General features: G+C 51.8%; 1 protein-coding gene across 9 annotated transcripts in view; it reads right to left on the bottom strand.

Annotated features, from left to right (window-relative positions):
• Positions 1-13,415, bottom strand: part of ARHGEF10L (Rho guanine nucleotide exchange factor 10 like) — an 83,628-nt gene that overhangs the window by 51,347 nt on the left and 18,866 nt on the right. For 5 of the 9 annotated variants that reach the window (XM_074558408.1, XM_074558409.1, XM_074558410.1 and 2 more), the window contains exons 7-9: positions 12,223-12,401; positions 9,996-10,112; positions 5,137-5,245 (exon numbers count right to left, since the gene is read on the bottom strand). In XM_074558408.1, coding sequence (XP_074414509.1) covers positions 5,137-5,245; positions 9,996-10,112; positions 12,223-12,401 — 405 coding nt within the window. The remainder of the gene's footprint in view (positions 1-5,136; positions 5,246-9,995; positions 10,113-12,222; positions 12,402-13,415) is intronic. The other 4 variants (XM_074558413.1, XM_074558414.1, XM_074558416.1 and 1 more) reach the window with 1 other exon arrangement.

Here is a 13,415-nt window from a genome sequence, read left to right as displayed (position 1 = left end):
AAAAACTCCTGGGAATTGGGAGTTCAGGGGGAAAATCCTGAAGGAAAAATCCAGTGAAAACTTCCTGGGAATTGGGAATTCAGGGGAAAAATCCTGAGGGAAAAAATCCAAGAAAAACCTCCTGGGAACTGGGAGTTCAGGGGAAAAATCCTGAGGGAAAAACCCAAGGAAAATTTCCTGGCAATTCAGGGGAAAAATCCTGATGGAAAACCCCTCAGGAATTGGGAGTTCAGGGGAAAAATCCTGAGGGGAAACCCCAAGGAAAACCCCTCAGGAATTGGGAATTCAGGGGGAAAGTCCTGAGGGAAAATCCCAGTGAAAATCTCCTGGGAATTGGGAGTTCAGGGGGAAAATCCGGAAGGAAAAATCCAGTGAAAACCTCCTGGGAATTGGGAATTCTGAGGGAAAATCCTGAAGGAAAAATCCCAAGGAAAATTTCCTGGGAATTCAGAATTCAGGGGAAAAATCCTGAGGGAAAACCTCTCAGGAATTGGGAGTTCAGGGGAAAAATCCTGAGGGAAAAACCCAAGGAAAATTTCCTGGCAATTCAGGGGAAAAATCCTGATGGAAAACCCCTCAGGAATTGGGAGTTCAGGGGAAAAATCCTGAGGGAAAAATTCAGTTAAAACCTCGTGGGAATTGGGAATTCAGGGGGAAAATCCTGAAGGAAAAATCTCATGAAAACTTCCTGGGAATTGGGAATTCAGGGGAAAATCCTGAGGGAAAAATTCCAGAAAAACCCCGAGGAATTGGGAATTCAGGGGGAAAATCCTGAGGGAAAAATCCAAGGAAAATTTCCTGGGAATTCAGAATTCAGGGGAAAAATCCTGAGGGAAAAATTCAGTTAAAACCTCGTGGGAATTGGGAATTCAGGGGGAAAATCCTGAAGGAAAAATCCCATGAAAATTTCCTGGGAATTGGGAGTTCAAGAGGAAAAATTCTGAGGGAAAAATTCAGTGAAAACCTCGTGGGAATTGGGAGTTCAGGGGGAAAATCCTGAGGGGAAATCCCAAGGAAAACCTCCTGGGAACTGGGAGTTCAGGGGAAAAATCCTGAGGGAAAAACCCAAGGAAAATTTCCTGGGAATTCAGGGGGAAAATCCTGATGGAAAACACCTCAGGAATTGGGAGTTCAGGATAAAAATCCTGAGGGAAAAATTCAGTGAAAACCTCCTGAGAATTGGGAGTTCAGGGGGAAAATCCTGAGGGAAAAACCCAAGGAAAATTTCCTGGGAATTGGGAGTTCAGGGGAAAAATCCTGAGGGAAAGACCCAAGGAAAATTTCCTGGGAATTGGGAGTTCAGGGGGAAAATCCTGAGGGAAAAATCTCATGAAAACTTCCTGGGAATTGGGAATTCAGGGGAAAAATCCTGAGGGAAAAATTCAGTTAAAACCTCGTGGGAATTGGGAGTTCAGGGGGAAAATCCTGAAGGAAAAATCTCATGAAAACTTCCTGGGAATTGGGAATTCAGAGGAAAAATCCTGAGGGAAAAAATCCAAGAAAAAGCCCAAGGAATTGGGAATTCAGGGGGAAAATCCTGAGGGGAAAATCCCAGAAAAAACTCCTGGGAATTCAGAATTCAGAGGAAAAATCCTGAGGGAAAAATCCCAGAAAAACCTCCTGAGAACTGGGAGTTCAGGGGCAAAATCCTGAAGGAAAAATCTCATGAAAACTTCCTGGGAATTGGGAGTTCAGGGCAAAAATCTTGAGGGAAAAAGCCCAGAAAAACCCCCAAGGGATTGGGAATTCAGGGAAAAATCCTGAAGGAAAAATCCCATTAAAACTTCCTGGGAATTGGGAATTCAGAAGAAAAATCTTGAGGGAAAAACCCAAGGAAAACCCCCAAGGAATTGGGAATTCAGGGGAAAAATCCTGAAGGGAAAATCCCATGAAAATTTCCTGGGAATTGGGAATTCAGGGGAAAAATCCTGAAGGGAAAAAATCCAGAAGGAAAAATCCACGGGAAAGGCCCTGGGAATTGGAAATTCAGGGAAAGAAATCCTGAAGGAAAAACCCATGGGAAATCTTTGGGAATTGGGAATTCAGGGAAAAAAATGCTGAAAGAAAAATCCACAGGAAAGTTCCTGGGAATTGGGAATTCGGGGGGAAAATCCTGAGGGAAAAACCCAAGAAAAAGCCCCAAGCAATTGGGAATTCAGGAAAATCATTCCTAAGGAAAAATCCACAGGAAAGGCCCTGGGAATTGGGAATTCAGGGAAAGAAATCCTGAAGGAAAGCCCAAAGAGGAATCCCTGAGGAATTGGGAATTCAGGGGGAAAATCTTGAAAGAAAATTCATGGGAAATCCTATGGGAATTTGGGAATTCAGGGAAAGAAATCCTGGAGGGACAAAACCCTGGAGGAAAAAAGCAAGGACAGGCCGGGTGCTGCCGGTTTATCCCTGAAGGATAAAAGGAGGGAAGAGGAGCCTGCAGGAAAAATCCAGTGAAAACCTCCTGGGAATTGGGAATTCAGGGGAAAAATCCTGAGGGAAAAATCCCAGAAAAACCTCCTGAGAATTGGGAATTCAGGGGAAAAATCCCAGAAAAACCCCGAGGAATTGGGAATTCAGGGGGAAAGCTCCAGATCCATGGAATGAGGTGGGAGAAAGAAGGGGATGGAGGTTCTGGAGGGATGGGGTTCCCAGTTCCATAGGGATGGGATCTCTGGGGTTCCATGGGGATGGGATCCCTGGTTCCAGAGGAATGGGTTCTGTAGGGATGGGATCCCCAGTTCCATGGGGATGGGATATCTGGGGTTCCATGGGAATGGGATCCCTGGTTCCATAGAGATGGGATCCCTGGGGTCCTTAAGGATGGGATTCCCTGGTTCCAGAGGGATGGGATTCTCTGGGGATGGGATCCCCAGTTCCATAGGAATGGGATTCCTGGGGTTCCGTAGGGATGGATCCCCAGTTCCCTGGGGATGGGATCCCTGGGGTTCTATGGGAATGGGGTTCCCTGGGGATGGGATCCCAGAGCTTTCAGAGGGATGGAATTCCCTGGGGATGGGATCCCAGAGGTTTCAGAGGGATGGGATTCCCTGGGGATGGGATCCCCAGGGTTCCTTGGGAATGGGATTCCCTGAGGATGGGATCCTGGAGTATCCCCTGAGGATGGGATCCCCTGGTTCTGGAGGGATGGGATTCCCTGGGGATGGGATCCCCAGTTCCAGAGGAATGGGATTCTCTGGGGATGGAATCCCTGGAGGTTCCTTGGGGATGGGATCCCCGGTTCCAGAGGAATGGGATTCCTGGGGTTCTGTTGGGATGGGATCCCCAGTTCCCTGGAGATGGGATATCTGGGGTCCATAAGGATGGGATTCCCTGGTTCCAGAGGGATGGGATTCTCTGGGGATGGGATCCTCTGGTTCTGGAGGGATGGGATTCCTGGGGTTCCGTAGGGATGGATCCCCAGTTCCCTGGGAATAGGATCCCTGGGGTTCCATAGGGGATTGGGTTCCCAGAGGTTCCCTGGGGATGGGATCCGGGAGGATCCCCCTAGATAGGATCCCCTGGTTCTGGAGGGATGGGATTCCCTGGGGATGGGATCCCCCGAGTTCCTTGGGGATGGGATCCCTGGTTCCAGAGGAATGGGATTCCTAAGTTTCTGTAGGGATGGATCCCCAGTTCCCTGGGGATGGGATATCTGGAGTTCTATGGGAATGGGGTTCCCTGGGGATGGGATCCCTGAGGTTCTATGGGGATGGAATTCCTTGGGAATGGGATCCCTGGGGTTCCCTGAGATGGAATTCCCGGGGGATGGAATTCCCTGGGGTTCCCTGGGGATGGGATTCCCTGGGGTTCCCTGAGATGAAATTCCCTGGGGATGGGATCCCTGGGGTTCTATGGGGATGGAATTCCCTGGGGATGGGATCCCTGGGGTTCCATGAGATGGAATTCCCGGGGGATGGAATTCCCTAGGAATGGGATCCCTGGGGTTCCCTGGGGATGGGATCCCTGGTTCCAGAGGAATGGGATTCCTAAGTTTCTGTAGGGATGGATCCCCAGTTCCCTGGGGTTCCCTGGGGATGGGATTCCCTGGGGATGGGATCCCTGAGGTTCTATGGGGATGGAATTCCCTAGGAATGGGATCCCTGAGGTTCCATGAGATGGAATTTCCGGGGGATGGAATTCCCTGGGGATGGGATCCCGAGGTTTCCTGGGATGGAATTCCCTGGGGATGGGATCCCTGAGGTTCTATGGGGATGGAATTCCCTGGGGATGGGATCCCTGGGGTTCCATGAGATGGAATTCCCGGGGGATGGAATTCCCTGGGGATGGGATCCCTGGGGTTCCATGAGATGGAATTCCCTAGGGATGGGATCCCGGGTTTCCTGGGGATGGAATTCCCTGGGGATGGGATCCCTGAGGTTCTCTGGAGACGGAATTCCCTGGGGATGGGATCCCAGGGTTCCCTGAGATGGGATTCCCTGGGGATGGAATTCCCTGGGGATGGGATCCCTGGGGTTCTATGGGGATGGAATTCCCTGGGGATGGGATCCCTGGGGTTCTATGGGGATGGAATTCGGTGGGGACGGGGTTCCTGGGATTCCCTGGGGATGGGATCCCTGGGGTTCCCTGAGATGGAATTCCCTGGGGATGGAATTCCCTGGGGATGGAATTCCCTGGGGTTCCCTGGGGATGGAATTCCCTGGGGATGGAATTCCCTGGGGTTCCCTGAGATGGAATTCCCTAGGAATGGGATCCCTGGGGTTCCCTGAGATGGAATTCCCGGGGGATGGAATTCCCTGGGGTTCCCTGGGGATGGAATCCGGTGGGGACGGGGTTCCTGGGGTTCCCTGTGGATGGGTGGGTTCCCTGGGGATGGAATTCCCTAGGAATGGGATCCCTGGGGTTCCATGAGATGGAATTCCCTGGGGATGGAATTCCCTGGGGTTCCATGAGATGGAATTCCCTGGGGATGGAATTCCCTGGGGTTCTATGGGGATGGAATTCCCTGGGGATGAGATCCCAGGGTTCCCTGAGATGGAATTCCCTGGGGATGGAATTCCCTGGGGATGGGATCCCTGAGGTTCTATGGGGATGGAATCCGGTGGGGACGGGGTTCCCGGGGTTCCCTGGGGACGGGTGGGTTCCCTGGGGACGGGATGCCCAGCGCGCGCTCCCGGTGCTCACCGGCGCCGTCGCGGCGCTGCAGGAAGGTGACGCGGCGCAGCACCGCCATGCGCGTGCGCTCCAGCCCGTCCTTGGTGCCGCTGCGCGCCGCCCGCATCAGCTGCGACACCTGCAACGGAACGGGAACGGGGATCGGCGCCGGGATCTCAGCACCGGGATCACTGCAGGGATCATCGCAGGGATCACTGCAGGGATCACCATAGGGATCATCATAGGGATCATCACAGGGATCTCAGGGGTCATCACTGGGATCACAGGGATCACTGCAGGGATCATCACTGGGATCAGCATAGGGACAGCTCAGGGAACACCAGGATCATCACTGGGATCACTTCAGGGATCATCATAGGGATCAGCATAGGAATCAGCATAGGAATCAGTTCAGGGATCTCAGGGGTCATCACTGGGAGCACAGGAGTCACCAGGATCACTGGGATTGTCACTGGGATCACTGGGATTGCAGGGATCACTGGGATCATCATAGGGATCAGCTCAGGGAACACCAGGATCATCACTGGGATCACTGCAGGGATCATCACAGGGATCATCATAGGGATCAGCCTAGGGATCAGCTCAGGGGTCATCACTGGGATCACAGGGATCACTGCAGGGATCACAGGGATCATCACTGGGATCATCATAGGGATCAGATCAGGGAACACCAGGATCATCACTGGGATCACAGGGATCACTGCAGGGATCATCACTGGGATCACCATAGGGATAGCTCAGGGAACACCAGGATCATCACTGGGATCACTGCAGGGATCATCATAGGGATCATCACAGGGATCAGCTCAGGGAACACCAGGATCATCACTGGGATCACTGCAGGGATCATCGCAGGGATCATCATAGGGATCAGCTCAGGGAACACCGGGATCATCACTGGGATCACTGCAGGGATCATCATAGGGATCAGCTCAGGGATCAGCTCAGGGATCTCAGGGGTCATCACTGGGATCACTGCAGGGATCATCACTGGGATCACAGGGATCACTGCAGGGATCATCATAGGGATAGCTCAGGGAACACCAGGATTGTCACTGGGATCACTGCAGGGATCATCACTGGGATCACAGGGATCACCATAGGGATCAGCATAGGGATCAGCTCAAGGATCTCAGGGGTCATCACTGGGAGCACAGGAGTCACCAGGATCACTGGGATCGTCACTGGGATCACAGGAATCATCACAGGGATTAGCAGGATCACCACTGGGATCACTGGGATTGCAGGGATCACTGGTGTCGCTGGGATCTCAGCGAGCACAGGGATCACAAGCATCACTGGGATCATCACCAGGATCATCATCAGGATCATCATCAGGATCACTGAGATCGTCACTGGGATCACAGGAATCATCACAGGGATTAGTGGGATCACCAAGATCACCCCTGGGATCACTGGGATCACCAGAATCACAGGGATCACCACTGCGATCACTGGGATTGCAGGGATCACTGGTGTTGCTGGGATCTCAGGGAGCACAGGGATCACAAGCATCAATGGGATCATCACCAGGATCACTGGGATCATCACCGGGATCACAGGGGCCACTGGGATCTCAGGGATCACCGGGATCATCACCAGGATGATGGGTGTCACGGGGATCTCAAGGATCACAAGGATCAACAGGATCATCGCTGGGATTACAGGGGTCACTGGGATCTCAGGGAGCACAGGGATCAATGGGATCATCACCGGGATCACCGGGATCACCAGGATCACAGGGATCATCACTGGGATTGCAGAGATCCCCAGGATCACAGGGATCATCACCGGGATCTCAGGGGTCACCGGGATCATCAGGATAACAGGGATAGGACCGCCAGGATCACAGGGATAACGGGAATAGCAGGGATCAGAGGCATAACAAGGAAAACCGGGATCAATGGGATCATCACTGGGATCTCAGGGATCAGCACAGGGATCAGCACAGAGATCATCACTGGGATCTCAGGGATCAGTACCGGGATCTCAGGGATCAGCACAGGGATCAGCACAGAGATCATCACCGGGATCTCAGGGATCAGTACCGGGATCTCAGGGATCATCACAGGGATCATCACAGGAATCTCAGGGATCATCACTGGGATCACAGGGATCATTACCGGGATCACAGGGATCACCAGGATCAGCAGAATCATCACTGGGATTGCAGGGATCCCCAGGATCTCAGGGATCATCACCGGGATCATCACAAAGACCACAGGGATCATCGGGATAACGGGGATAGGACCGCCAGGATCACAGGGATAACAGGAATAGCAGGGATCAGAGGCATAACAAGGAAAACAGGGATCAATGGGATCATCACCGGGATCTCAGGGATCATCACCGGGATCTCAGGGATCATCACAGGGATCATCACAGGAATCTCAGGGATCATCACCAGGATCTCAGGGATCAGGGAGCTCCAGGCTGGCCCAGGCTCCCTCCCGGATCCGGCCCCTCAGGAAGATCCCTGGAGCGCCATTCCCTGTTTTCCCTGTTTTCCCAGCCAGGAGCAGCAGGCGCACGGCCAGGGCTCCGGGATCCCCCCTGGATCCCCCTGGATCCCCCCTGGATCCCCCCGGATCCCCCCGGATCCCCTGGGATCCCCCATGGATGGCAGCAGCCGGAGCTGTGGGGTCGAGCAGCGCAGCCAAGCGGGGCCGGGCAGGGATGCGGGAACGGCTCCGGCCCTCCCTGTGCCGGGATGGGATGTGGGGCAGGGAAAGGGGGATCGGCCCTTCCCACCCCAGATCCTGGGGGTTTGCCCTAAAGCTGACAGTTCTACCCCAAATCTGACAGTTCTACCCCGAATCCAAGAGTTTTACACCAAATCCAAGAGTTCGACCCCAAATCTGACAGTTCTACCCCAAATCTGACAGTTCTACCCCAAATCCAAGAGTTTTACCCCAGATCCAAGAGTTCTACTCCAAATCCAAGGGTTTTACCCCGAATCCAAGAGTTTTACCCCAAATCTGGCAGTTCTACCCCAAATCCCACCATTTCTACTCCAAATCTAAGAGTTTTACCCAAATCTGACAGTTCTACCCCAAATCCAAGAGTTTTACCCCGAATCCAAGAGTTCTACCCCAAATCTGACAGATCTACCCCAAATCTCAGCATTTCTACCCTAAATTCCAACGTTGTATCCCAAATCTGACAGTTCTACACTAAACCCCAATGTTGTACCTCAAATCTTGCAGTTCTACCCCAAATCTCAGCATTTCTACTCCAAATCCAAGTGTTCTACCCCAAATCTGACAGTTCTACCCCAAATCTGACAGTTCTACTCCAAATCCAAGAGTTTTACCCAAATCTGACAGTTCTACCCCAAATCCCAGCAGTTGTACCCCATGGAATACTGGCCGGGATGGGATGGGCTGGGAAAGGCTCGGCCCTGAGGTTCCACAATTCCCAAAATTCTCCTTCCTGAATTCCTGAATTCCTTCCCTTGTAAATTCCTTCAGGAATTCCTTCCTGAATTCCTGAACTCATCATTTTCTTCCTGAATCCCTTCCCAAATTCCTGAATTCTTTCCTGAACTCCTGATTTTCTTTCTGAATTTCTTCCTGAATTCCTTCCCAAATTCCCGAATTCCTTCCTGAATTCCTGAACTCCCGATTTTCTTCCCAAATTCCTGAATTCCTTCCTGAATTCCTGAACTCCCGATTTTCTTCCCAAATTCCTGAATTCCTGAACTCATTCTTTTCTTCCAGAACTCCTGAATTCCTTCCCAAATTCCCAAATTCCTGAACTCCTGATTTTCTTCCCAAATTCCCAAATTCCTGAACTCATGATTTTCTTCCAGAACTCCTGAATTCCTTCCCAAATTCCCGAATTCCTGAACTCATTCTTTTCTTCCAGAACTCCTGAATTCCTTCCCAAATTCCTGAATTCCTGAACTCATTCTTTTCTTCCAGAACTCCTGAATTCCTTCCCAAATTCCCAAATTCCTGAACTCCTGATTTTCTTCCCAAATTCCCAAATTCCTGAACTCATGATTTTCTTCCAGAACTCCTGAATTCCTTCCCAAATTCCCGAATTCCTGAACTCATGATTTTCTTCCCAAATTCCCGAATTCCTGAACTCCTGATTTTCTTCCCAAATTCCCAAATTCCTGAACTCATTCTTTTCTTCCAGAACTCCTGAATTCCTTCCCGAATTCCCGAATTCCTGAACTCCTGAATTCCTTCCCAAATTCCCGAATTCCTGAACTCATGATTTTCTTCCCAAATTCCCAAATTCCTGAACTCCTGATTTTCTTCCCAAATTCCCGAATTCCTGAACTCATTCTTTTCTTCCAGAACTCCTGAATTCCTTCCCAAATTCCCGAATTCCTGAACTCCTGATTTTCTTCCCAAATTCCCGAATTCCTGAACTCATGATTTTCTTCCCAAATTCCTGAACTCCTGATTTTCTTCCAGAACTCCTGAATTCCTTCCCAAATTCCCGAATTCCTGAACTCCTGAATTCCTTCCCAAATTCCCGAATTCCTGAACTCCTGATTTTCTTCCCAAATTCCCGAATTCCTGAACTCCTGATTTTCTTCCAGAACTCCCAAATTCCAGAACTCCTGAATTCCTTCCCAAATTCCTGAACTCCAGAACTCCTGAATTCCTTCCCAAATTCCCAAATTCCTGAACTCCTGATTTTCTTCCCAAATTCCCGAATTCCGGAACTCATTATTTTCTTCCTGAACTCCTTCCTGTATCCCTGAATCCCTGAATTCCGATGTCTCGGGAAGCCCCAGCAGCTCCAGGCTGATTTTCTGGGATGGGCCCAGCCTGGATCCATTCCAGGCGGGAATTTCGCCCCCCCAGGCCGTGGATTTCGGGGAATTTCGGGCTGCGGGACGGGGTCGGTACCTTCCAATCGGATTTGTGCTTCAGCTCCTGCATTTCCTTCCCCCCAACTCTCAGAGCCAGGAGCTCCCGCTTAGTCCTGGCGCATTTTTCCAGGAGTTTATGGAGGTCTGGAGAGAGCTGAGCCCAAAGCAAAGCGGGAGAGCGGCAGAGCAGAGATCCCGGGAAGCGGCAAAATGCAAAAAAACAGGAGAGATCATCCCAAAGGAGCAGGGAATGGCAGCAGCAGGGAATTCCGGCCGGGAACAGCAGGGGAAAGGCTCGGAAATGGGAAGGAATCATCCCAAAAATCCTGAAATGCCAGCTGGGATGGAGCAGGGAATGCAGCAGGAGCAGGAAAAGGCAGAGAGAGGCACAAAAACAGGAGGAATGGCCCCAGAATTCCATCTGGGATGGAGCAGGGAATGCAGCAGGAGCAGGGAAAAGCTCAAAAACAGGAGAAATGAGCCCAGAATTCCAGTTGGGATGGAGCAGGGAATGCAGCAGGAGCAGGGAATGGCTCAAAAACAGGAGGAATAAGCCTGGAATTCCGTCTGGGATGGAGCAGGGAATGCAGCAGGAGCAGGGAAAAGCTCAAAAACAGGAGAAATGAGCCCAGAATTCCAGCTGGGATGGAGCAGGGAATGCAGCAGGAGCAGGGAAAAGCTCAAAAACAGGAGGAATGAGCCCAGAATTCCAGCTGGGATGGAGCAGGGAATGCAGGAACAGCAGGGAAAGCAGCACAGAACAGGCAGCAGCATCCCGGAATTCCACCTGGGATGGAGCAGGGAGTGCAGGAACAGCAGGGAAAGGCTCAAAAATGAAAGAAATCATCCCAAAAATCCTGTCTGGGAGCAAGGAGGGAAGGCAGAAGCAGGGAAAGACAGGGAGAGGATCAAAACCAGGAGGAATCATCCCAAAAATCCAGAAATTCCAGCTGGGATGGAGCAGAGAGTGCAGGAACAGCAGGGAAAGGCTCAAAAATGATGGATGAGGATTCCATAGGGATGGATGAGGATTCCAAAGGGATGGATGAGGATTCCAAAGGGATGGATGAAGATTCCAAGGGATGGATGAAGATTCCAAAGGGATGGATGAGGATTTCCATGGATGAGGGTTCCATAGGGATGGATGAGGGTTCCAAAGGGATGGATGAGGGTACCAAAGGGATGGATGAGGGTACCAGAGGGATGGATGAGGGTTCCATAGGGATGGATGAGGGTTCCATAGGGACGGATGAAGATTCCAAAGGGATGGATGAGGATTTCCATGGATGAGTGTTCCAAAGGGAGGGATGAGGGTACCAGAGGGATGGATGAAGATTCCAAAGGGATGGATGAAGATTCCTTAGGGATGGATGAGGGTTCCATAGGGATGGATGAGGGTTCCAAGGGATGGATGAGGATTTCCATGGATGAGTATTCCAAAGGGATGGATGAGGATTTCCATGGATGAGGGTTCCATAGGGATGGATGAGGGTTCCAAAGGGATGGATGAGGATTTCCATGGATGAGGGTTCCAAGGGATGGATGAGGGTTCCATAGGGATGGATGAGGATTCCAAAGGGATGGATGAGGATTTCCATGGATGAGGGTTCCATAGGGATGGATGAGGGTTCCAAAGGGATGGATGAGGATTTCCATGGATGAGGGTTCCACAGGGATGGATGAGGATTTCCATGGATGAGGGTTCCAAGGGATGGATGAGGGTTCCATAGGGATGGATGAGGATTTCCATGGATGAGGGTTCCAAGGGATTGATGAAGCTTCCAAAGGGATGGATGAGGATTTCCATGGATGAAGCTTCCATAGGGATGGATGAGGATTCCAAGGGATGGATGAAGATTTCAAGGGATGGATGAGGGTTCCATAGGGATGGATGAAGATTCCAAAGGGATGGATGAGGATTTCCATGGATGAGGGTTCCAAGGGATGGATGAAGATTCCAAGGGATGGATGAGGATTTCCATGGATGAGGGTTCCAAGGGATGGATGAGTATTCCAAAGGGATGGATGAGGGTACCAGAGGGATGGATGAGGGTTTCAAGGGATTGATGAGGATTTCCATGGATGGGGGTTCCAAGGGATTGATGAGGATTTCCATGGATGAGGGTTCCATAGGGATGGATGAAGATTCCAAAGGGATGGATGAGGATTTCCATGGATGAGGGTTCCACAGGGATGGATGAGGGTTCCATAGGGATGGATGAGGGTTCCACAGGGATGGATGGGGGTTCCACAGGGACGGGTACCTTGGGCTGGAACGCCGCGCGGAGCTTGGCCGGCTCCGCGTCCCGCCGGGATTCCGGCCGGGATTCCTCTCCGGACTCGCCCTCGCTGTAGCTCTCGAACTCGCTGGAGCTCCAGCCCAGGTCCTGCCCCAGGCGCGTCCCCTCCCCGCGCTGCACCTCGGCGTAGATCAGCCCCGCGCCTGCGGGAGGCGGCGCCCACTGCATCCCAGTGCATTCCATCCCAATGCATTCCCGTTCCATTCCATTCCATCCCATTCCCAATGCATTCCCATTCCCATTGCATCCCCATTCCCAATGGGTCCCCATTCCATTCCCAATGCATTCCCACTCCATTCCCGTCCCCGCTCCATTCCCATCCCCACTCATGCTCCATCCCTGTTCCACTCCCACTCCATTCCCATTCCTGCTCCATCCCTACTCCATTCCCTTCCCCAATCCCATCTCCACTCCATTCCCATCACCACTCATGCTCCATCCCTATTCCCGCTCCATTCCTGCTCCATTCCCATCCCCATTCCCATTCCCACTCCATTCCCATTCCTGCTTCATTCCCACCCCTGCTCCATTCCCATCCCCATTCATGTTCCATCCCTATTCCCGCTCCATTCCTGCTCCATTCCCATTCCATTCCTGCTCCATTCCTGTCCCCATCCCCATTCCCACTTCATTCCCATTCCTGCTTCATTCCCACCCCTGCTCCATTCCCATTTCCATTCCATTCCTGCTCCATTCCCATCCCCAATCCATTCCATCCCCATCCCTATTCATGCTCCATCCCTATTCCCGCTCCACTCCCACTCATTCCCATTCCATCCCCGCTCCATTCCCATTCCCACTTTTCCTGCCCTATTCTCGCTCCATTCCCGCTTTTTCCTGTGCTCCCAAGCCATGGGAATTCTGGGCTTTGACTGGAAGGGAGTTGGGAGCACTCCGGGATGGATGGGAGAATCCAGGGGAAATTGATCCCCTGGGAGTGACGGGAATGAGGGGGGCAGAGGAAGGAAGGAGAGGAAGGAGAATTTTGGGAATTGGGGAATCCCAGTGCAGAACTCCAGAATTCCCATTCCCTGGAACCCTCAGGGTCCTGCAGCCCCATCCCTCCCAGATCCTGGGATTTCCCTGGTTATTCCCACCCACAGCCTCCTGGAGGATGGGACTCTCCTTCCTGACAGAAAATGGGGATGGGAGCCCCT

This window comes from Zonotrichia albicollis, chromosome 25, assembly GCF_047830755.1.
Source record: "Zonotrichia albicollis isolate bZonAlb1 chromosome 25, bZonAlb1.hap1, whole genome shotgun sequence".
NCBI lineage: Eukaryota > Metazoa > Chordata > Aves > Passeriformes > Passerellidae > Zonotrichia > Zonotrichia albicollis.
This window is presented reverse-complemented; position numbering and strand designations above follow the sequence as displayed.